Below are 23,858 nucleotides of genomic sequence, written 5' to 3' on the forward strand. Positions count from 1 at the left end.
TTGTGAATGTCATGGATACATTAGAATTAGTAGATATATGGAGGCTTAAATATACTGATCTAGTGAGATATACATGGCGGAGACTGAATCAAGCTAGTCGTCTTGACTTCTTTCTTATCTCATTCTCGTTGGCACCAAAAGTAAAAAAAGTGTTGATAGGGGACAGAATGCGGTCGGACCATCATATAATAGGCATATACATTACTCTTACTGAATTTCCACGTGGCGAGGATATTGGAAATTTAATCAAAGCCTATTGGATGATAATTTATTTATAATTAGAACAAAGGAATTTATAACTGACTTTTTCCAACATAACATAGGTACAGCGAATCCCCTTATTGTATGGGACACCTTTAAATGTGCCTTTAGAGGCCATGCAATTCAGTACTCATCTCGAAAACAAAAGCAATTTAGGTCAAAAGAGTTTATACTAAGAAAGGAAATAGAAAGTCTAACAGAACAGATAGATGGCAATCAAAACTGTAACATAGAGGCTCAGAATAAATTACAGGAAAAACAAAAAGAAATTGAGAAACTTATTCAAGAAAGATCAAGTGTAATATATTATAAAAATAAAGCAAACTGGATGGAATATGGGTAAAAATGCACAAAATTATTTTTTAATCTTCAACATAGGAATGCTACCAAAAATAACTTAATGAAACTGGTTACAATTGACGGAGTCACCCATAATTCACCAAATGATAGTTTGAAGGAAGAAACAAAGTACTTTAAGCATATGTTTTCTTTTCAGTCGCCTCCATCTCCTCTAACTGAAGCTAATTGTAGAGATTTTTTTTCTATTGATAATGTCAAATTAACAGCCACACAGAAACACTCATGTGAAGGTGAAATTACAGAGGAGGAACTTCTGGATGCAATTAAAGACTTTAAGTCTGGGAAAACTCCAGGGTTGGATGGCATACCAGTCGAGGTATACCAAACCTTTTTTGATATACTAAGAGGACCGTTATTAGCATGTTTTAACCACTCATATGTAAATTGTAGATTATCTGACACTCAAGAAGAAGGTCTGATCTCATTATTACTGAAACAGGATACAAGTGGAAAATATAAAGATCCAGTCCATTTACAAAATTGGAGGCCCCTTACACTTCAGTGTTGTGATGCAAAAATCCTAGCAAAATGTATAGCGCATAGAATTAAAAAGGTATTGTTGGATATTATTCATTCTAATCAGACAGGTTTTTTACATGGAAGATACATTGGAGATAATATAAGGCAAGTATTGGAAACAATAGAACACTATGGAAAATATGGGAAAACAGGCCTGCTATTCATCGCAGACTTCGAAAAGGCATTTGATGAAGTTTGACTGGGGTTTATATATAAATGCCTGGAGCATTTCAATTTTGGAGAATCTCTTATAAAATGGGTCAAAATCATGTATAGTAACCCTAGGTGTAAATTAGTAAATAATGGCTATTTCTCAGAAAGTTTTAAACTGTCAAGAAGAGTGAAAAAAGGTTGTCCACTATCGGCATATCTATTTATTGTGGCCATCGAGATGTTAGCTATTAAAATTTACATTTTAGTCATTTAGCAGACGCTCTTATCCAGAGCGACTTACAGTTAGTGAGTGCATACATTATTTTTATTTTTTTCATACTGGCCCCCCGTGGGAATCAAACCCACAACCCTGGCGTTGCAAACACCATGCTCTACCAACTGAGCTACAACTGAGCTACAAAGCATGATGTTTCCACCCCCATGCTTCACAGTAGGTATGGTGTTCTTTGGATGCAACTCAGCATTCTTTGTCCTCCAAACACGACGAGTTGAGTTTTTACCAATAAGTTATATTTTGGTTTCATCTGACCATATGACATTCTCCCAATCCTCTTCTGGATCATCCAAATGCACACTAGCAAACTTCAGACGGGCCTGGACATGTACTGGCTTAAGCAGGGGGACACGTCTGGCACTGCAGGATTTGAGTCCCTGGCGGCGTAGTGTGTTACTGATGGTAGGCTTTGTTACTTTGGTCCCAGCTCTCTGCAGGTCATTCACTAGGTCCCCCCGTGTGGTTCTGGGATTTTTGCTCATCGTTCTTGTGATCATTTTGACCCCACGTGGTGAGATCTTGCATGGAGCCCCAGATCGAGGGAGATTATCAGTGGTCTTGTATGTCTTCCATTTCCTAATAATTGCTCCCACAGTTGATTTCTTCAAACCAAGCTGCTTACCTATTGCAGATTCAGTCTTCCCAGCCTGGTGCAGGTCTACAATTTTGTTTCTGGTGTCCTTTGACAGCTCTTTGGTCTTGGCCATAGTGGAGTTTGGAGTGTGACTGTTTGAGGTTGTGGACAGGTGTCTTTTATACTGATAACAAGTTCAAACAGGTGCCATTAATACAGGTAACGAGTGGAGGACAGAGGAGCCTCTTAAAGAAGAAGTTACAGGTCTGTGAGAACCAGAAATCTTGCTTGTTTGTAGGTGACCAAATACTTATTTTCCACCATAATTTGCAAATAAATTCATAAAACATCCTACAATGTGATTTTCTGGATTTTTTTTTCTCAATTTGTCTGTCATAGTTGACGTGTACCTATGATGAAAATTACAGGCCTCTCTCATCTTTTTAAGTGGGAGAACTTGCACAATTGGTGGCTGACTAAATACTTTTTCCCCCCACTGTATATATATAAATATATATATATATAATAGAATTATTGTAAAATTAACTCTGTCCATAAGGTGTAGATAGTAAGTATAGACCGGAAGTAGAGGCCTGGGCATTGTTGTTCACTAATTTACTCCAAGTAGGGAAAGGATGGCGGGGTTGAAAAGTAATAAAGGGGAGTATATATATAAAAACATGGGGGATTGGAAGTGATGCAGACAATTACATTGATAGAAGATACAATCTATCTGCAATATTAAGCTGATCCACCCCCCCCCCAAAAAAAAAAAATATATATATATATATGAATTTACTCTGCAAATAGAACACAGAGTTTAAGCTATACGTCATGAGCAAATGTGTAACATAGAAATACATCTATGCATGTTTAACCATTATCCATTTAGCTTTTTAAAATAACTAGAATTTTTTGTTTTGTTCATCTTTTAATTAGTACATTTTTTTAAATAAATAAAAATTACGTTTCACATTACTGTATTACCCCAAATTCATGACTCAATTACTTGCTTACCCTAGAGTGGATCCGTGACCTGCCAAGCCATGCCATTAGAAAGACAATGTGCCCTGTAATCATATCAGAGTGTTCACATTATGTATGTAAATGAAACAGCCTCCTAGCCCCAGGGAAGATGAACAGAGGGGCCATTCCATACCCAGATAACAATACTACAATGACACGTCTGAGGGCCGCCGCTGGACATGTGGGCGTCCACCTACTGAGATGATACTTTATTGATCCCAAAAGGCAAAGAAGATTAACTTACTGTCTACGATAAAGCAAAACCCAGACTCCACGACTGTACAAGAGAGCTGCACTTTATTAGACACAGAACCACAGCAAGTATGTACAAAAGGAGGCAGGTTCAACTGCCAGTCTTCTCACAGAAAAAAAAATCACATTTCTCACAGAATATCATGGCATCCACACTGATAAATGAGTATCTCCAGTGTCAGTAGGTATTTATATCTACATAGATCTATTTTCTGTATTGTTCATTATATCACACTACTCTACAAGTGGGAGATCGTAATTGGTGGGTTTTTCTGGTGAAGGTGCGTTGAAGCATTCTGGATCGTTCTGGATCGTTCTGAATGGTTGGGAACACTCCTCACTCTTAGCCATCATCACCATAGCATCACTGATCACAGTAAGAATGAACATGCCTGTGTCACAGAAAGATCCATAATAAAAAGGGTCTGGTTCTCTACCGCTGTAAACCTTTAAAGTGGTACACCTCTTTTTCTTTCGCTCTGTTTTTTAAGAAAACATGTAGACAACACTTTTCAACTGCACTGTGCGATTGCTTGACAATATACATGCATTGTTTTATAATATACCTTTGTATCCATCATCTTTTTATTATTAAAACATTATTTTGGACATAATATTTTGTTGAACTTTCTAGGAATTACTCAGTCTATTTACATATAATTATAATATAATTTTGTTTCGTTTTCTTCTCGATGCCAAGATTTTGGAACATCCACACATTCATGTAAAAACCTCATACAGTACTATACACACCACAGAAAGCAAGTAAAACAATACACATATGTCTGTTTCATTTATTAAAAACATAACCAAACATGTCTCAATAGACAATGATTATGATGAAGAAGAAGAAAAAGAAAAAGCTAACGTTCCATATCTATCCGCGTTATGCGCTCTTGTTGGTAACTGAAACCTAAATGACTTATTCAATGCTGAGTCCCTTCTCCGTTAATAACTTTGGGCCATAATGATTTAATACCATCCTAAGTAAACCAACAGAAGTTCCAAAGAAAAGGCACGGCCCTAAGAACAGGTCTAGGAACAGCTCCCCTTACCTCAAAAATTAATGTTAGCTAGTGGAGGCGTGGGAGCAGACATTGTACTGGACCAGCTCAGGGGCAACCTCTTCCTAAACATACCAGTAGTATAGGCCAGCAGGCCAACAAAAGAGGAAACTCACACAACTGTTAAAAATAGTGCTCATAAAAATATCCCAGAATTAAAAATGAGCTCCACTGTATATTACATACCTGTCTTTTATACAGATAAATATTTTCAAATCAATATAAAAATGTTCTGCTTATGAATAAATAATTTGCTGATGTGAAATACAGTATCTCTCTTGAAGAATTAAAAAGGAAAGTCTGTATAAAATGCCTACTCATATAAATCCAAAAAAGAGGATGATTTAAATTGTACATTATAATAATTTAATCTAGGCCTATATATCACACTTTCTTCACAATTATATTAATATCATACACAAACATCTTAACGAAGATATATTTATATCTGTATAATTATTTTACTTTTCATTTAAAGTTTGCATGAATTATCTCTCTGATTGCCAGGGGCTTTCACTATGAGTGTCTCCACTCTCCACCATCCTTTCCTCATCCCCACCACCAATAAACCCCTCCAAGACTCTGCCATATTGAAATCTCCTGTCCAATTACACTAGTGTTACGGTGATTCAAAAAAAGCATTGTCACGCAGTCTTGGGGTGTCATCAGGGACTTTCCAGTGTAAAAGCAGCGAAGTGTGAAAACCTTCCTCCCCATCACCCTGCCAGACGCAAATACAGCGCTGGGAGTTATGGATTTGAGTGTGGAGCTGCATGAGTAAGTTAATTTCTTTCATTTGGCTTCACTTTATAAAACCCAGGGCTTGAGTCCTGCATTGCTACAGTGCAGCCAGCGTGAGGCTTAACTAACTCGCTGTTCCGTGAGGTTGCCGTTTTCTCGCTGACAGAACAGAGGGTGTGCTTATTGCAATGCCACATTCTGACATACTCGCCTGCCTGCCTGCCTGCCTGTGTGTGTGTGTGTGTGTGTGTGTGTGTGTGTGTGTGTGTGTGTGTGTGTGTGTGTGTGTGTGTGTGTGTGTGTGTGTGTGTGTGTGTGTGTGTGTGTGTGTGTGTGTGTGTGTGTGTGTGTGTGTAGGCCAATATGTGGCCCTTTGTTCTGATATTTACAGTAATGTGTTGTCGGAGCCACTGATCTGATTTGTGCCATCATACCAAGGTTCCTCCGCCTGCAAAGACAAACGTGCACATGAGCTGTACTGCTATAAGCCTACAAGAACATGTCTTTGGTGGGTCTCTAATGAAACCAAAGATCCAGAGGGTTCATGCAGATAGGTCCATTCTGTGCTCTCATGGGGAAATTGCAACATCGATCATTTTGTGCAATTATAATACAGTACCATGGCAGTCAGAAATACAGGCCCAATGGGAACCTCTTCCAAGAAGGGTTTGATTCATAGACACATCTCCCCCCAAGGACAGCACAGATAGCAAGGTGCAAAAAAGAATAGCCTTCTTAAACTCAAAAGGGGGTTAAACAGTGACCTCCAGATGAACCTGTCTTCCCAGCCCTTTGTTATTACACTAGCCTTCAAACATGAAAACCAAAACCAATCTACCCACATCAAGCTGTTTGCACTTGACACCGGCCCCTTTCACAAGCAATTGTTTTCATCTCAATGCCACAATGAATCGATTTCACGCACTTGTCTACCAAACAACTGAAGAATTAACTGAATGAACTGTGTACGAATACACACGGCCATAAACCCCCTAGGCCGCCTTGGTGACGCATCACAGAAGAAAGAGAGCTTCAGAGTGATTGCTGGCGTAAGATTAACAGCAGGGAAACATTGACACGTCTTTGATGAAAGTCTGTTTTATCCTTATAACACTTCCAAGCTCTTAAGTCAGGAATGGAGCCGGTGATATTTTCGTAAGCACTCCGGTTTAAAGGGAGAACACTCATATACCCTGGATCTGCCTTCGTTTTATTACATGAACCAAATTATTCTCCATAACATCTATCACACAGAAAAAAGCAGCCATTTCCATTTTTTACATTTACATTTTAGTCATTTAGCAGACGCTCTTATCCAGAGCGACTTACATATTTTTTTTTTTATACTGGCCCCCTGTGGGAATCGAACCCACAACCCTGGCGTTGCAAACGCCATGCTCTATCAACTGAGCTACATCCCTGCCGGCCATTCCCTCCCCTACCCTGGACGACGCTGGGCCAATTGTGCGCCGCCCATGAGTCTCCCGGACGCGGCCGGCTGCGACAGAGCCTGGATTCGAACCAGGATCTCTAGTGACACAGTTAGCACTGCGATGCAGTGCCTTAGACCACTGCGCCACTCAGGAGACTAGTGGCAACCTTACTATTGCACAACCAACAGCTGTGGGCTAAGCCAGCTTCTCTGTCAGGGGGAGGTCCAGTTAAACTTATTGTGGGTTTTAGCTAGAGCAAATATTGAAAATACACACAGGCCAAAATGAAACTCATTGTGCAGCATGTCTTGTAAATAATCAGAGGGGAGCTCCACCAGCTGGTCCATATCTCTGGTCCCTTTCAGAAGAGAATTCATTTGTGCTCTTGTTTCTCTCTCTAATGTTCTGTGTCTTTTAACCATTCAAATCAAATACTACCAAAAAGACTGCATTATCAAAACGGTGTGGGTTAATTCACGATCAGTGGTTCTACAGTCATGAAATAAAGAAATGGCCAATCTAGTCAAAAGTTATGACTCAATACAACTGGTGACTGTGCTTTCCATAAACAATTAGGTGGATCTCCGTCTCACTGGCATGTTGGAGAGTGTGCATGCATCTATTGCTATATGCCTGTGCCTGATCACATGAGCGTGTGTTGAGTAAGGAGTGTAATCACTGCAGCAGGGAACGCCAGTCCAAGGCAAAACCCTTCAACTATGGATACGTCCTGATTGTCATACATCATTCATGTCTACTCATTCTACATTCTTTAACGATCCATTTCAATGTTTTGATGTATTTTTGTTTTCCTTAGTTCCCTTCTTCATGTACCAGCTCAGTCGTTAAAGAATTGATCTACTGTAATATCACATTACTGTTCCTATAATGTGCTATTGCGGGTGATAAAATTGTGTGCAGACTCTCAAATCAGAGGATTTCAACAAAAGCAGCTCCCTGGCTTTTTCTTCCATTGCCAAACTGCTGTGTTAATAGAGAACAAGGGTAAGAATGGAATCAGATACTGGAGAGAAGAGGCCTTAAGCCACTCCAGGGACATAGTGTTGGATATACAGTGGAATGTACAGTCACATTGAATGGGAGCCGTTTCATTCAAGTAAGCTCTTTACAAAACAGGGACAACTATAGCACCAGTTTAGACTTCTACACAGGTGATGCAATAAGTCTGAAATAAAGAAACGAACAAACAGAAAACTGTCCCAGAATGGAAACCACCACCTTGGTTTAGCTTTGTTTTTCTCCACAGATTCACATTCTGCCAGGTGATGGAATAAGACTGGTATAACTCTGAACACACACGACTACTGTACTGTACTCGTTGATTATTGCAACTCTACTCTGTATAATATAAGTCACAGTCTAGATATTACATCTACTCCACTAAGGTTCCATCCAGTAAGATTTGGCAAATGGTGCGATGATGGACTGAGGGTTCATAAAGGACTGGCACTGTTTTTCTGTCCACCCAGACCAGATCAGACTGGACCAGACAAGGCAGTGGGAGAGAGAGAAGGCCAAGGCCCATCTTTGAGCTCTCTCTCTGGGGGTCTGGGGAACAGTCAGTACTACTGAGTGGGAGAGCCACAGAGGAACCACCAGACTGTCCAAGGAGGAGTGCAGTGCACCTCCACTTAATGTCTCATCAACTCTTGTACTGTATAATTAGAGATATGTGAAGATTATGACTGCTGGACTGAGACCAAGAGCAGCAAAGTGACACTCAGAAAGTAAACTCTGAGAAATACCTACAGATATTCTGGGGAACTCCCCACTGATATGTTTTGCTTGTTTTGCTCTTCAGTTTTGGCATGTGATGGTGCTCCTCCTCTTTCTCATCCATCCTCTTGTACTTCACTGTGAGTTGCTAGGGGAGACAGGCTTGGGCAGGGTCTTGCTGCCACACTCCTTGTAGCTGTTGGAGCCGGAGTACTGCAGGCTGCGGCCACCAGGTTTGAGCCCCAGGGAGGAGAGGTTGAGGGAGGTCAGGGGGGTCGGGGAGGAGGGCGAGGAGGAGGGGGTGGGGGTGGTGGAGGTGGGGGAGGTGGAGGAGGAGGAAGAGGAGGTGGTGGTTGAGGTGGAGGTGGAGTTGGAGGAGCGGCCGTTGGCCAGGGGCAGGGAGGAGGCGCGCTGCTGCTCACGGAGGAGGCGGTGTTGGCGGAAGGTGGAGGAGAGGAGCAGGGCCTCGGCGTTCAGGCTGGAGCCTGACAGGCTGGCCAGCAGGGCTTTGGCCTGGCTGGAGGAGGCTGTCAGGGAAGACAGCGCTCCCTCCTGGGGATACTTCCTTAGACCCGGGGCGAACACAGCCGAGGCCGAGCTGGAGGAGGGCAGGCGGCCGGAGAAACTGTCAGCTTTGGTGCCTGACAGGAGGGGCTCAATACTGCTGCTGCTGTTCCCAAGGGCCTATGGGTCAGACCCAGGGACAGACCAGGAACAGGGAGAATTGGGGAAAATTGGAAATGTTTCAGGGGGAAAAAGATAAATGAAAAAAGAGAGAACAGTCATATAGTTGGTAGTGGTCCCCGACAGTACCCTTCCATTCACACAGACATGCACATTCACAAACATACAGAACACACACAGGGTAGATATCCTGTGTATTGTGGGGTCAATGTAGAACGTGAGAGGGTACAGGAGTCAGAGACTCTGCCAATACCCATGTTAAGCCAACAGAGGGGAGGGGGGCTTAAGGGGGTGGACTAGGAGTAGCAGGGGATGGGGTGGGGAGTCAGATGCAGCTCTGTAGTCAGGTGGTTGGTGATGAGGAGGAGTCTGGAGAGGACAGGCACGGGCACAGGCTTGTCCCTCACTCACTGTGCAGGGTCAGAGGTCACAGAGGAGCAGGTGGAGGGGCAGGCCGGGTGGCACAGGGTGGCCCAGGAGGATCACACAGGTGACAGGGTGGTGGGTGAGGTGGTGGTGGTGCCCCAGGAACAGGTGGTGTAGAGAGGCACAGGCAGGGTGGGGTGAGGAAGGAGGGGTGAGAGGTGGGGGGTGAGGGAGGAGGGATGAGATGAGAACAAGAGACAAACACAGGAAATTCAGGTTAGTATCAGCAGATGTTGATGCTAGCCAAGAGTGCCAACTACACAGAATGGAGGTTAAAAACCGACAATACATATTTTTTTTGTGTTATGATACCAACAGTCTGAAGTGAAAATGTAACAGAAGTGTACAGGGGTTACACTGCTGTTTTCCGTTACTGTTTTGACAGTTTTTTTTAATGGACGTCCAAGTCATTAAAAATGCAAAACACGTTAAATGAACAGCATCACATTCCCCTTTGTGTGATGCTGGAGTACACCAGTAGATGGCGCTGTGTTAGCAGTGAGACATTGTGGTAACACTGTGGACATTATACAGTATATGGGGTGTATTGTCTGTAAAAGCAGTCTGCCAGCAGCCAGTCTCTCTCATAGAAGAAGGCCGGAGGCATGTGGCAGACCCAGTGGCAGTGCCAGGGCATTGGCAGAAGACAGGCAGTGCCAAACGCTACCAGATCTATGCCAGAGCACGAATGTGTGAGGGTCCCCTACTCTGTGATCAGTCCTACATCAGTGCCACTGGCTGATGACACCTGTCTAGACATCTGTGCTTGTGGCTGGGGGATGAGAGGTGTAACGTGAAGGAAGAGTCTGATGTAACCATCCCAGACACTGGGAGAGAGCAATAACTCTGCATACCAGGTTTTATATCAAAGGTCATCGTTTATTTAGAGGTGACTTTGACTACACCGATCAAATAGACTAACTTAAATTCTATCCACGATAGCAAATAATTTGCTCTTGAATAACATATGGCGAAAGTTCTCCTCCACAATGTTCCAAAAAAAGGCCACCCACTATTTCTGAGAGAGGTTTCTACTCTACCCTGCATGTTGAGTGGTTGGAGGGTGTTAGTGTGGGGATAGAGGGGTTTCGTTCTGTGTGGTTGGTTGGACAGCAGGTGCGTGTTGTGTGGCCTCTGAGGCTTTAACCTACTCTGTTGGCTGGTGCTCCAGTACCTCTGGTGCTGTTCCTTCTGCCTGAGGACACCCTCTCTCTCTCCTCTCTCTCAAGCCTGGCTACCGCAACATTTATTCTGGTCTGTTAGTGCGGTAAAATAGCCTCCTCTCATCTCCGGAAGCTCAGAGCTGCCTGCCAAAAGACTGTCTCGTGGGACTGGCCTTTACTACCCCCCCCCCCCTTAACTAGCCTGCTTCACAGCCAGAAGTAATAAGAAGCAAAATGGGAAATGGAAATCGAGGCTTGCGGTATGAAAAGGATTCCCATTGTCATGGCCTCCTTGATCTGCGCCAAGGCAAACGGAGCGAAATGGTGGCTTTGAACTGTCTGTTCTTATAATAGCTCAGTGATTTAAAAAATGCTCTCACGCCTGGAACGCTCTGACGTGATGTCTCCTGGTACTGTAGCAGTGCCAAACAACAAGTGCAGGCACAACGGCACTGAGTATCATCTCACAATGCCCTGTTCAGTCTCTCTCACACACACACACAGAGAAAACACATAGTACAGACAGATAACACAAATATGAAAGCTTTCCCACCACCAATAACGTCTATTCATAACACCACTGAGGATATAAGCAGAAAAGAGACAAAAAGAGAAAGATAGGAATATGAAAGGAGAGAGTGATGGCCAGAGAGAGAGAGGGTCAATGTAAGAGTTTGGGGTCAGGAGTCATCTCTGGGGAGGGGAGAAGAGAAGAGACCTCTTTACCTTCAGCTGTGGCTCCAGTAGAGAGGACAGCCACGGTGGGCATGTCTGGGTGGGTGTCAGTCAAAACAACAGCATCAGTAGGGAGTGGGGCAACTAACTTACAACTCCATGGGAGTGGGGCAACTAACTTACAACTCCATGGGAGTGGGGCAACTAACTTACAACTTTATGGGAGTGGGGCAACTAACTTACAACTCCATGGGAGTGGGGCAACTAACTTACAACTCTATGGAAGTGGGGCAACTAACTTACAACTCTATGGGAGTGGGGCAACTAACTTACAACTCTATGGGAGTGGGGCAACTAACTTACAACTCTATGGGAGTGGGGCAACTAATTTACAACTCTATGGGAGTGGGGCAACTAACTTACAACTCTATGGGAGTGGGTCAACTAACTTACAACTCTATGGGAGTGGGGGAACTAACTTACAACTCTATGGGAGTGGGGCAACTAACTTACAACTCTATGGGAGTGGGGCAACTAACTTACAACTCTATGGGAGTGGGGAAACTAGTGGGGCACCTTAAAGCTCTATGGGTCAACTAACATGGTTGGTGGATAGGTACCTGGCTGGCACAGTAGCCTGGGCAGTATAGTATAGGTATATCTGACAGTGTTGAGGTGGAGTAACGAGAGAAGACAGACATCCATGGCATGTGCTGCCCATACAAACAGCCTGCTGTCAGTCATTGAGTAGTGGGGAGATTGACTTCTGCGATTGAAGCCATATGTTGATTCCAAATGCTCTGAAATGGGTTTAGTAATGTCTTTGTTACTGTTGTTGGCGCTATCCTAACTGATGGCTTGGTGCTGACTCTGAGGGAGATTGTTTTGAGCGTCTTTCCTTCTTTGGACGAGGGAATAGTTTTTTCACACAGCCTCTTTTCAGTGTAATTGTTTGCAACAGTCTGCGGACAAAAGGAGCGCGCTGAGATCCTGTCTCCTCATTCTGAAATAATGGGATTCATTTTCCTCTCAGTGGGCTAGAAGGAGGCCACTCCAACCCTACAGCTTTCCAAAAACACACAGAGTGGAAGTAGAGGGAGGGAACGAGAGGCACACAGGGGGAGAGAGAGAGAAAGATAGAGGTGGGAAAAGAGAGACAGCAAAATTGAGAGAACAAGAAATAAAAGGGATGAAAACAATGAAGGAATAAAATGAAGGAAGAGAGAGAAAGCGAGCGAGAGCTGAAGGGAGCACACTGAGGGGAAGCACTGTGCGCTTCATATTGAATAATCAGTGATTACACTGACACAACTGGGTACTGATTAGCCTCAGCCTACACTGGGAGACAAGGGAATTAGAGACATTCCTCCCATGCTTACCTATATAGCTACTAGGCAGCACAGTCTAACAACTCTCTCTCTCTCTATCTCTCTCTCTCTCTCTCTCTCTCTCTCTCTCTCTCTCTCTATATATATATATATATATATATTGTGACGTCACGAGAGGCTACACAGCTTTCAGCGGGGTTGCTCAAGTAGTGCAAGGAGACAAGGTTCAAACAAAACAAGGATTTTATTATAGGTCTTGGGAAATTAACGAAAATATAACAAAATTCTGTTCTCTTGTGGCTCTTTAAGGGTTAACAGTTCAGGGATGTCTCTTCCACATCCAAAATCATAATTCTCACTCGCTCAGATAACTTTTCCCCAGCCTTACTGTAGTCCACGTTGCAGCTAGTGGCCAACCCAGCAAAAAGTCCTTCCAAATGTCTCTCACGTATTTCCACAGGTGCATATATCCAAAGGTGAGTATTTCCCAAAGGTAAGTATCTCCAAATCCTTATATTCCTCATGGAAGTGGACGTGCAGCACTCTTGTCCTCCAGAGAGCCCAGGTTGGAGACTGTGTCTCTTCACCCCCACACACTCCCTCAGTGTCTCTTCCCTTCCCAAACCTTCAGCTCATCAGCTCCTCATTTGTTTCAGCTGCGTGGGAAGATTGGCCATAGAGGGGTGGAGTTCCCGACCATACCAGCAGATGGAGCCATAGCTGTCTGGGTTTGCAGCCATCTCAGGGGGATGTAACGTCCCTCCAGGACACAGCCTCTCGTGACATCACACATCCCCCCTCCTCGGGACCGACGTCCTCGTCGGGGTAAAGGCAGCGAAGAAGGCATCACGCCGGGAGAGGGCGTCCGCATTGCCGTGGTGCTTGCCAGCCTGCTCTCTCTTCAACTCCTCCACCTCTAGGACCAGGGACTCAGCCTCCTGTTGTCTCTCCTTGAGTTTCTTACTGAACGCATCAGCCTTGGTTTTAGCAGAGTTTAGCTTCTGTTGAGCAGCTTTCAGTTCCTTCTCTCTCTCTGCCTCCGCATTCTTCATCTTGTTCTCCAACACCTTGTACTTCTCCTCTGCCTTCTTCTGGACCTCCTTACTACTGCGCAGGGTCTCCTCACACTCCTCGATGGTCCTGCGCAGCCTCTCCAGCTCCTCCTGTTGCTTATGGAAGGAGCTCTGTTGGAGTTTAGCCTGGAGGATATCTAACTCTTCTGTCTTCATGTCTAACTGTTGCTTTAACAAACGATACCTCTCAGCGGTCCCCTTCAGACCAGACAGTTCTTTGTCCAGATTCTGTAGCTCCGTCTCTGTGTCGGTCTGGGCACCTGCCATCCCTATCAGAGCCCGGGCGGGAGTGAGTAACTCGGAGGATTGCACCGGAGCCTTCCCAGGATGAGTCTTGCCTCTCCGTTTCCGAGGTACTCGGGTTATCCTCTCCTGAGACTCTCTCCAGAGTGGGTAAAAGGCTGGGCAGTCTCGTCCAATTAGGACAGGGACGGGGAGGGAATCAACCACCCCCGCCGTCGTGTGTATGGTTCCCCGTGTGCTGGTCATTGTAAGTTCAGTAATGGGGTATTCTCTGGTGTCCCCATGGACACAGGAAACTGGGAGGACTTTCCCGGGGTCAGACACGTTGGGCCCACCAAATCCTTACGCACCAGGGTGGCCCGGCTACCAGAATCCAGTAAGGCCTCCACATCATGGTGATTCACAGTTACCGGGCAGGTGGGGGGTCGATCTGGGCCGCCATCTACGACTCCCAAGAGCGAGGCAAAACGGTGTGTGGGTGCTGAGCTGGAGGACTCCGCAGTGGGCATAGGTTCATCGGCTGGTTTCCCACACTGCCAGGAGATATGTCCCATCTCCCCACACCGGTAACACTGTCGAGTTTCCCCCCTCCTGGTGTACTCTTCTTGGACCCGCCTGGTTTCTGGCTCCCCCTGGAGCCGGGATAAGTCCTGACGTGGCTGGGTTCGAGACCTTGGGGTCCTTTGGACGGGTTCTTCCCATTTGTGGTGGGGCCGCCCTCCTGGGGTCTTTTCGGGAAGCATTCAGCATCTCCGCTGTGGCCTGGTACTTTTCCACAGCTTCCACGGTCAGATCAGCCGTGGTCAAGGCCTGTTGACTGATGAACCGTTTTGCCTCATAAGGCAGGGCGCGTAGGTAACGATCCACCACAACGGCCTCCACCACCGCCGCTGCTGTATTCCTCTGCGGATCCAGCCATTTCCTTGCGATTCGGACAAGTTCATGCATCTGCGCCCGAGGAGGTTGGTCTGGTTGGAAGGTCCAGCTGTGAAAGCGCTGGGCCATACCAAACTTTGTGAGTCCATATCTGCTGAGGATCTCAGACTTCAGGGCATCATAGTCAGTAACCTGGTCAGGCCCCAGGTCCCGGACAGCATTCAGCGATTCCCCGGTTAGAAAGGGGGGCTAACAGACCAACCCACTGTTGCTTGGGCCAGGCTTCCCTAGTGGCCGTGGCCTCAAATGCATGCAGGTATGCCTCAATGTCATCGGTAGCTCCCATCTTAGATATAAAGTCACTTGCCTTTATTGGGCGGGTATTTTGGACCACCCTCTGTCTCTGCAACTGCAATTCCTCTGCCTTCAGAAGGTTGGCTTTCTTTTGCTCCTCCAAGAGAGCCACGTTTGCTTGCATCTGGGCTTGCTGGCCAGCAACAAGGGCTTTCAATATGTCCTCCATTTCAGTCGGCGGGGAGCCTACGGCCAACTTGGAAAACTGGGTGATCAAACCTTCGGTATCCTCCTCTGACATGCACTATTAACGCTTGAGCGTGCCCGTATTCACCACCACCTGTGACGTCACGAGAGGCTACACAGCTTTCAGCGGGGTTGCTCAAGTAGTGCAAGGAGACAAGGTTCAAACAAAACAAGGATTTTATTATAGGTCTTGGGAAATTAACGAAAATATAACAAAATTCTGTTCTCTTGTGGCTCTTTAAGGGTTAACAGTTCAGGGATGTCTCTTCCACATCCAAAATCATAATTCTCACTCGCTCAGATAACTTTTCCCCAGCCTTACTGTAGTCCACGTTGCAGCTAGTGGCCAACCCAGCAAAAAGTCCTTCCAAATGTCTCTCACGTATTTCCACAGGTGCATATATCCAAAGGTGAGTATTTCCCAAAGGTAAGTATCTCCAAATCCTTATATTCCTCATGGAAGTGGACGTGCAGCACTCTTGTCCTCCAGAGAGCCCAGGTTGGAGACTGTGTCTCTTCACCCCCCACACACTCCCTCAGTGTCTCTTCCCTTCCCAAACCTTCAGCTCATCAGCTCCTCATTTGTTTCAGCTGCGTGGGAAGATTGGCCATAGAGGGGTGGAGTTCCCGACCATACCAGCAGATGGAGCCATAGCTGTCTGGGTTTGCAGCCATCTCAGGGGGATGTAACGTCCCTCCAGGACACAGCCTCTCGTGACATCACAATATATATATTATATATACATGGATCTCTCTTTGTCTCTCCCTACATATCTCTCTCTCTCTCTCTCTCTCTCTCTCTCTCTCTCTCTCTCTCTCTCTCTCTCTCTCTCTCTCTCTCTCTCTCTCTCTCTCTCTCAATTCAAAGGGCTTTATTGGCTTCTCTCTCTCAATTCAATTCAATGGGCTTTATTGGCTTCTCTCTCCCTCTCTCTCTCTCTCTCTCTCTCTCTCTCTCTCTCTCTCTCTCTCTCTCTCTCTCTCTCTCTTTCACACTCTCATCCCCCTCTCGCTCTTGATCCACACGAATGGCTCCTTCTCTGAATTCCCTATCAAAGTATTTTTAGCGCGGAGAGGGGGTTTAGGTGCACTTCAGTGCTCCTGTATTTTTCAAATAGCATTGACATTAAAGCTTACTTCATTGACATGACTCCTGACAGCACTAGAGAAGAAAGTTCTCTCTCAGCTTGACTTTGTTCTGACACGTCTGAACAGTTCCATTTCCCTGTCTCCCCTGGGCCACCTTGCATCTCTAACTTATAACCCAACATGCGCCAAAACCTTCTGGTCCCTAGTGCACTACACTATCTATTCTGTACACTAGCTATATCCCCTTTTCCAAACAGGACCCTAGTAGTAGTGTTAGCTCTGGCTAATCCATAGACGGTCTATGGATTAAGAAGTCGCTCCAAGATATGTAAGTTCACCTCCAATACAACAGTGGAATAAGCTACCTTGTGCAGGGGTATCGTCTCAGTGGGAGTGTGACCAGAAGGTAGGGTATGGGGTCGGTTAGGTAGGGGGATGATCAGTCTGACTAGAATACAGTACCTGCTGCTGGCCCTTGAGGAAGTCCTCCCTCTTGCCAGTTTTGGTCTTCTCTGTGCTGCTCTGCTGCAGGTGCTTCAGTCTGGAAGCAGCCGAAGAGTGGACTTTACCCACAGCTGAAGAGCTGTTCCCTCCCTGGAGAAGGAGAGAAGGAGAGAAGGAGAGGAGGGCATGGGGGAATAGACAAGAGAAGAGGAATAGGAGAGATAGGGAGAGAAGGGGAGTGAAGGGGAGAGATGGGGAGAGAAGGGGAGAGATGGGGAGAGAAGGGGAGAGAAGGGGAGGGAAGGGGAGAGAAGGGGAGAGAAGGGGAGAGATGGGGAGAGAAGGGGAGAGATGGGGAGAGAAGGGGAGTGAAGGGGAGAGAGGGGGAGAGAAGGGGAGAGATGGGGAGAGAAGGGGAGAGATGGGGAGAGAAGGGGAGAGAAGGGGAGGGAAGGGGAGAGAAGGGGAGAGATGGGGAGAGAAGGGGAGAGATGGGGAGAGAAGGGGAGAGAAGGGGAGGGAAGGGGAGAGATGGGGAGAGAAGGGGAGAGATGGGGAGAGAAGGGGAGGGAAGGGGAGAGAAGGGGAAAGAAGGGGAGAGAAGGGGAGAGAAGGGGAGAGAAGGGGAGAGAAGGTGAGAGAAGGGGTGAGAAGGGGAGAGAAGGGGAGAAATGGGGAGAGATGGGGAGAGATGGGAGTATGAGTGTCACAGAACACTAACAGATTGACATTTAATTCCTTGTAATCAGACATATACCAACTCAATAGAAGCGCTCACCCAGTAAGCCCGCAGGCTGCTGAAAGCCCTAAGATCAGGGTGTACACTATATTCTCGCTGATATAACTCCCTATCATCCACCCCACTGACTTTTACTATATCACTATATCACTATATCACTACACACAGGCTGCAGCGCTACAGAAGATCTGACAAACAGGAGAATATGGAAATGTACAATTCAAAGTGGTGTTGCGTAGCGTGGCTGCACCAGGGGCTCCATCATATGATGTCGTCGGCTCAATCATTTTCTCTACCTCTAATATGCAAAAAGAAAATACGCACTCACTCACCAACACACGCACGCACATCCTATCTACTCCCCAACCCCCTCCACACATGCACATTAGCTAAGAGGAAAGGCAGTGCATATGATTACAGGAGACAGAGTGCCCAGTATGGTATGCTAATATGAGTCATTCAGGGGTAAAGTAGGGAACCTGGATGAAGGATCTGATTGGCCTAATGAGACCCAGTTAAAGGCAGTGGTGGTTAGAGTACTGAGGGTGATGCAAGAAGGCGTGAAAACTTTGCAACTCCACACCAACCCCATGCCAAGCCCATGCCAAGCCCATGCCAAGCCCATGGGACCTGTTTCTCCAGTTGAATGGCAAGGAGAAGAAATGGTCCCTGACAGCCAGCCCTACTGCAGCTTGGCACTCATGGATGGAGTTGGAGTGGGTGAGAGTTTATCTACACACAGAGACAACATGGTGGTCCGTGCTACACTCTACCTCTTCACCTGTCCGTCTCTATCTCTCTATCTATCATCATTATTCATTTTGGGAGCTTTACAAAGTATCTTGACCTAAAGGTGACGTGACAAACTCAGACTCCCAGCATGCAACGAGCCCTCTGAGGTCTGGTCTGCCCTATGCTAATGAATTACAATGGGATAATGAAAACAACAGTTTGTGTCTGTATTCAGTTTCAGACCAATTTGGAAACCAGTCTCAACATTTAGTTTGTCGATAAGCCTAAAGACTGTTCAAGGTAAAGCTGTAATTGTTGATGATGCAGGTAACTGGTCATTGATTACAGAGACGAGAGAAGCAGCAAAGTACAATGAGAAGACAAGACAAAGACGTGAAGAGAGGGGGGAAATAAAGAGGGGAGCGAAAGAGAAATGACAGTTTATTGCAGCAGAGATTGGACTTGCCCTGGTTTACAGAGTCGAAACAGTAGAACAATAAAAAGACAATTAACAGCCCCTCTCCAAGAGGGCAGTAGCCCCATTACTAATCACAGTACAGAGAAGGAGAGCATCTGTTGCGGGCCCCTTTGAGTTGAACTGATTAAAGATTTAAAGCCTTCAGCATTTAAAGCATTCTGTTTGGACTGCCAAAATCTACCAGTTTTCACAGGGAGCAGACAACAGATTACTTCTATGTGGGAATTGGCAGGTAGAGAGGTTCAATGGAGGTGTGAGGTATAACTCCATGTGAGGTTGGTACGTTATGTGCAGTCAGGTAGGAGTGAATTGGAGGAAGACAATATAACGCTTCAGCAGAAACTGCAACACGAACACTTAAAGCCAAAAAGAGAGAAGAGGATAGAGAGAAGTGAGTGCATGCCCTCCAAAGAGCAGAGTCTATGCAGGGGTGCATGTTATAGACCTTGGTCATCATGGCAGGAGTGAAGGAGGGTTTGGGCTTGGGTGGGACTGGGGGCTTCTTGGTCTCTGGGGTGCTGGTGCCAGGCGTCTGGGCTGGGTCTGGAGCCTCTGACAGGGCGGTGTCAGTGGGGAGTGTGGGGGGGGAGAGGTGAACTGTGGTGGGATGGCCACTGAGCTCCAGCAGGGTGTGCTCCAGCTCGCGGATGGTCTCCTCCAGGCTGTCCAGCCTCCTGTAGGTGCTGCTCCTGATGTCCTGTCCCCGCTTCCAAGGGTTCTGTCCCTGTCCTTCCCTGGCCTGGCTCTCCTCAAAACCTGCAGACACATTGGGTTTCACTGCTACTTCTGCAGAGTCCTGACTGGGCTCCGGAAGGGTGGCTAGAATGCGCTCTCTTCCACTGCTGTGAGGTAGTGTCAGGTTCCTGTCACCTGTTTCCACCCCTCTCCTCAGAGCCTCTCTCAGAGAGTCCTGCTGCTCAGGGGAGAGAGTGATCCTGGAACCCAGGAGACTGGGGCTGCTGCTCAGGCTGCTGTGAGAAGGTCCTGCTCTGGGCTTGGGGACCGCCTTGGATGACCCTGTGTCCTCCACCCTGCCCAGCAGTAACTGCAGCTGCCTGTAGGCCTCTCTGACCGTCACAGTCTCCCTGAAGAGTACCAGTAGTGGAGCCCCACACAGACAGGCTTCAGTGGTTCTCTCTGAAGGCTGAGGTGGGATGGTGAGTGTCTGTAAAGCCTCTCCCATGGTCCTGCTGAGCTCCTGGGCCTCCGAGGGTGACATCACCCTCACCTCCAGCTCAGTCAGCACCAAGGACAGCTCCTCTCTCTCCTCCCTCTCTTCCTCCTTCTCAAAGGACTCCTGGATTCTCAGCTTCCCCCGCCGAGAGGGCTTCCTCTGGGCCTGGCTGACAGGATCCTTCCCTTTAGAGACCTGGATCTGGGGGACTGTCTGATGGTCCTGTGTCAAGTCTCTGACAAAGCCTTCTGAGGGAGAGAGTGGAACTGACACGCACTCTGTCAACACAATCCGGGGGACTGGAGAGAAGGACGGACCAGGAAAGGCCATGCTCTGTGCATGTAAAACAAAATGGGTGAATAGAAGTAATATTCCAACATACATTAATTAAGATAAAATATGATTATTTTCTAAACAGTGTAATGGTAATTGAGTGGTTATAAAATAGTTCTTATTAGGGCACTAACCTGTGAGGGTGATGCCAGTATGCTGGAAGTGCATTCTGAGCTGCCCTGCTTCCACTGTAGGCCAGAGCAGTCCAACGATGCTCTAGACAGCTGGTAGACACAGTGTAGAGTTTCACAACTGTTCACACACACACACGCACTCACACACACTTACACGCTCTCACACACACCCACACGCAAACACACATCCATGCACTTCAGAGCACTGCAATCAACACAGAGAGTCACTAGTCACAGGAGTGTTTGTGTGTATCTGTGAGTGATCACTCCATCAGTTCGTGAGTGTGTGTTGGTACAGGATGTGTGAGGGGAGGGCACCTGTAGAGATGGTGTTGTCTGGAGACAGTGTGTTTAGGGGTGTGTTCTGGTAGTGTAGAACAGGGGGAGTGCTGGACCAAGGGGCTGCATTTAAAACAATAGTACAACCTCCTTTACTTTCCCTACAACACCAAGCAGAATAGGGTCAGTGTACAGTCTGTGTGCTGGTGAGCAGCTGCTGTGTGTGACAGGAAAACCTGTGGAGAGCACTCTGCAGGTAGAGACAAAGGTGAGGATGGGACTGTGTACTCTGGGAGGGGGGTAGAGATCAGGGATGGAACATGGGAGTGTGTGTTTGAGGGAGGGGGTAGAGGGGTGGAAGTGTTAGTTCGAGGAGGACAAGGAGGAAGTTGAGGGCAGTCTCAGGAAGCAGCAGTCCACACAAGCCCTCGCGAGGTCAGGGAGGGCGTTACCTTGGTGCACTGTGCCCCTGGGGGCCATAGGTCGAGGCTGGAGGGAGGCACGCTGGTCCTGCTGCGTGGGGCACTGGGCGGGGACAGGGGAGGGGGGTGGCTGAGCCCGAGGGGGGCTCTCTGAAACAGCTGGCCAGGGGAAGGGTAGGAGGGAGGGGAGGGTGGTAGTTGAAATAATGCAAATAATGGTTAAATTAGGATAAGTCATCCATAATATCAACATAAGTGATCATAACTGGTCTATCTAAAATTACAGTAAAAAATATATATATATCTGTCCCATTTATTGTTTCACTGTGGCCAGCAGGGCAACAGAAAGACAAACACACAACCCAAGGCTCCATTTTGTCCATGTGGCCAGGCTGGGTTGTCTGTGAGCTCTGGGTGACACGCTGTGTGTGTGTGTGTGTGTGTGTGTGTGTGTGTGTGTGTGTGTGTGACTAAGCTGTGTGATCTGCAGTAATCTGGGCCCACAGTGACTGGAGCTCTCTGTCCCAGTGAGGAGGCCTGGGGTGTGGAGGACATATGGCACCTGCTGCTTTGGCGTGACCATCCACTCTAACACACCAAGCAGCCAGCTAATGAGGCCTACAACGGTCGTGAGGGTGTATCACTGTGTGTGTGTGTGTGTGTGTGTGTGTGTGTGTGTGTGTGTGTGTGTGTGTGTGTGTGTGTGTGTGTGTGTGTGTGTGTGTGTGTGTGTGTGTGTGTATGTGTGTGTGTGTGTGTGTGTGTGTGTGTATGTGTGTGTGTGTGTGTATGGGCATGTGTAGCTACAAGCTCAAGGGAAAATTAGGGAAGCGGAGGAAGTGTCATTTTTCAGTAACATTACCCATTCCCTGCACCCTTACCTAAAATCCTTCAGGGACCACTTATACTAATACTATATAAACTCTGCTAACACTATTAATACACTATTTATGAAGCTGGTATACCAGTACCTCCAGTTCAGCAGCGATCTTGTCCTCCTCTCCCTCCTTGTCTCCAGAGGCGATAGTGGGAGGGGTGGACGCAGGACGGGGGTTTTCAGACACTGTCCGTCGTAGCTTCACATGGTGCTTCTGTGCTTCTGCCTCCTCTGTCTCCGACTTTCCCACACATACATAGAGGAGATCAGAAACTAGGCAGGAGGTTTGTGTGTGTGTGTGTGTTTGTATGTGTGTGTGCGTGTGTGTGTTTGTGTGAATATACAGTGCCTTGCAAAAGTATTCATCCCCCTTGGTATTTTTCCTATTTTGTTGCATTACAACCTGTAATTTAAATGGATTTTTATTTGGATTTCATGTAATGGACATACACCAAATTGGTGAAGTGAAATGAAAAAAATAACTTGTTTCAAAAGATTCTAAAAAATAAATAACGGAAAAGTGATGCGTGCATATGTATTCACCCCTTTTGCTATGAAGCCCCTAAATAAGATCTGGTGCAACCAATTACCTTCAGAAGTCACATAATTAGTTAAATAAAGTCCACCTGTGTGCAATCTAAGTGTCACATGATCTCAGTATACAGTGGGGAGAACAAGTATTTGATACACTGCCGATTTTGCAGGTTTTCCTACTTACAAAGCATGTAGAGGTCTGTAATTTTTATCATAGGTACACTTCAACTGTGAGAGACGGAATCTAAAACAAAAATCCAGAAAATCACATTGTATGATTTTTAAGTAATTAATTTTCATTTTATTGCATGACATAAGTATTTGATCACCTACCAACCAGTAAGAATTCCGGCTCTCACAGACCTGTTAGTTTTTCTTTAAGAAGCCCTCCTGTTCTCCACTCATTACCTGTATTTACTGCACCTGTTTGAACTCGTTACCTTTATAAAATACACCTGTCCACACACTCAATCAAACAGACTCCAACCTCTCCACAATGGCCAAGACCAGAGAGCTGTGTAAGGACATCAGGGATAATTGTAGACCTGCACAAGGCTGGGATGGGCTACAGGACAATAGGCAAGCAGCTTGGTGAGAAGGCAACAACTGTTGGCGCAATTATTAGAAAATGGAAGAAGTTCAAGATGACGGTCAATCACCCTCGGTCTGGGGCTCCATGCAAGATCTCACCTTGTGGGGCATCAATGATCATGAGGAAGGTGAGGGATCAGCCCAGAACTACACGGCAGGACCTGGTCAATGACCTGAAGAGAGCTGGGACCACAGTCTCAAAGAAAACCATTAGTAACACACTAGGCCGTCATGGATTAAAATCCTGCAGCGCACGCAAGGTCCCCCTGCTCAAGCCAGCGCATGTCCAGGCCCATCTGAAGTTTGCCAATGACCATCTGGATGATCCAGAGGAGGAATGGGAGAAGGTCATGTGGTCTGATGAGACAAAAATAGAGCTTTTTGGTCTAAACTCCACTCGCCATGTTTGGAGGAAGAAGAAGGATGAGTACAACCCCAAGAACACCATCCCAACCGTGAAGCATGGAGGTGGAAACATCATTCTTTGGGGATGCTTTTCTGCAAAGGGGACAGGACGACTGCACCGTATTGAGGGGAGGATGGATGGGGCCATGTATCGTGAGATCTTGGCCAACAACCTCCTTCCCTCAGTAAGAGCATTGAAGATGG

At 46.5% G+C, this 23,858-nt stretch overlaps 1 protein-coding gene across 1 annotated transcript in view; it reads right to left on the reverse strand.

Moving 5' to 3' along the window:
• Window positions 1-9,008: 9,008 nt before the first annotated feature.
• The window catches only part of LOC121550580 (SRC kinase signaling inhibitor 1-like), a 64,490-nt gene continuing 49,640 nt past the window's right edge, over window positions 9,009-23,858 (reverse strand). The window contains exons 16-20 of the mRNA XM_041862906.2: window positions 22,219-22,365; window positions 20,547-20,636; window positions 19,351-20,412; window positions 16,975-17,106; window positions 9,009-9,509 (exon numbers count right to left, since the gene is read on the reverse strand). Of these exons, the coding sequence (XP_041718840.2) occupies window positions 9,507-9,509; window positions 16,975-17,106; window positions 19,351-20,412; window positions 20,547-20,636; window positions 22,219-22,365 (1,434 nt within the window). The 3' untranslated portion in view covers window positions 9,009-9,506. The remainder of the gene's footprint in view (window positions 9,510-16,974; window positions 17,107-19,350; window positions 20,413-20,546; window positions 20,637-22,218; window positions 22,366-23,858) is intronic.

This window comes from Coregonus clupeaformis, chromosome 35 (genome assembly GCF_020615455.1).
Source record: "Coregonus clupeaformis isolate EN_2021a chromosome 35, ASM2061545v1, whole genome shotgun sequence".
NCBI lineage: Eukaryota > Metazoa > Chordata > Actinopteri > Salmoniformes > Salmonidae > Coregonus > Coregonus clupeaformis.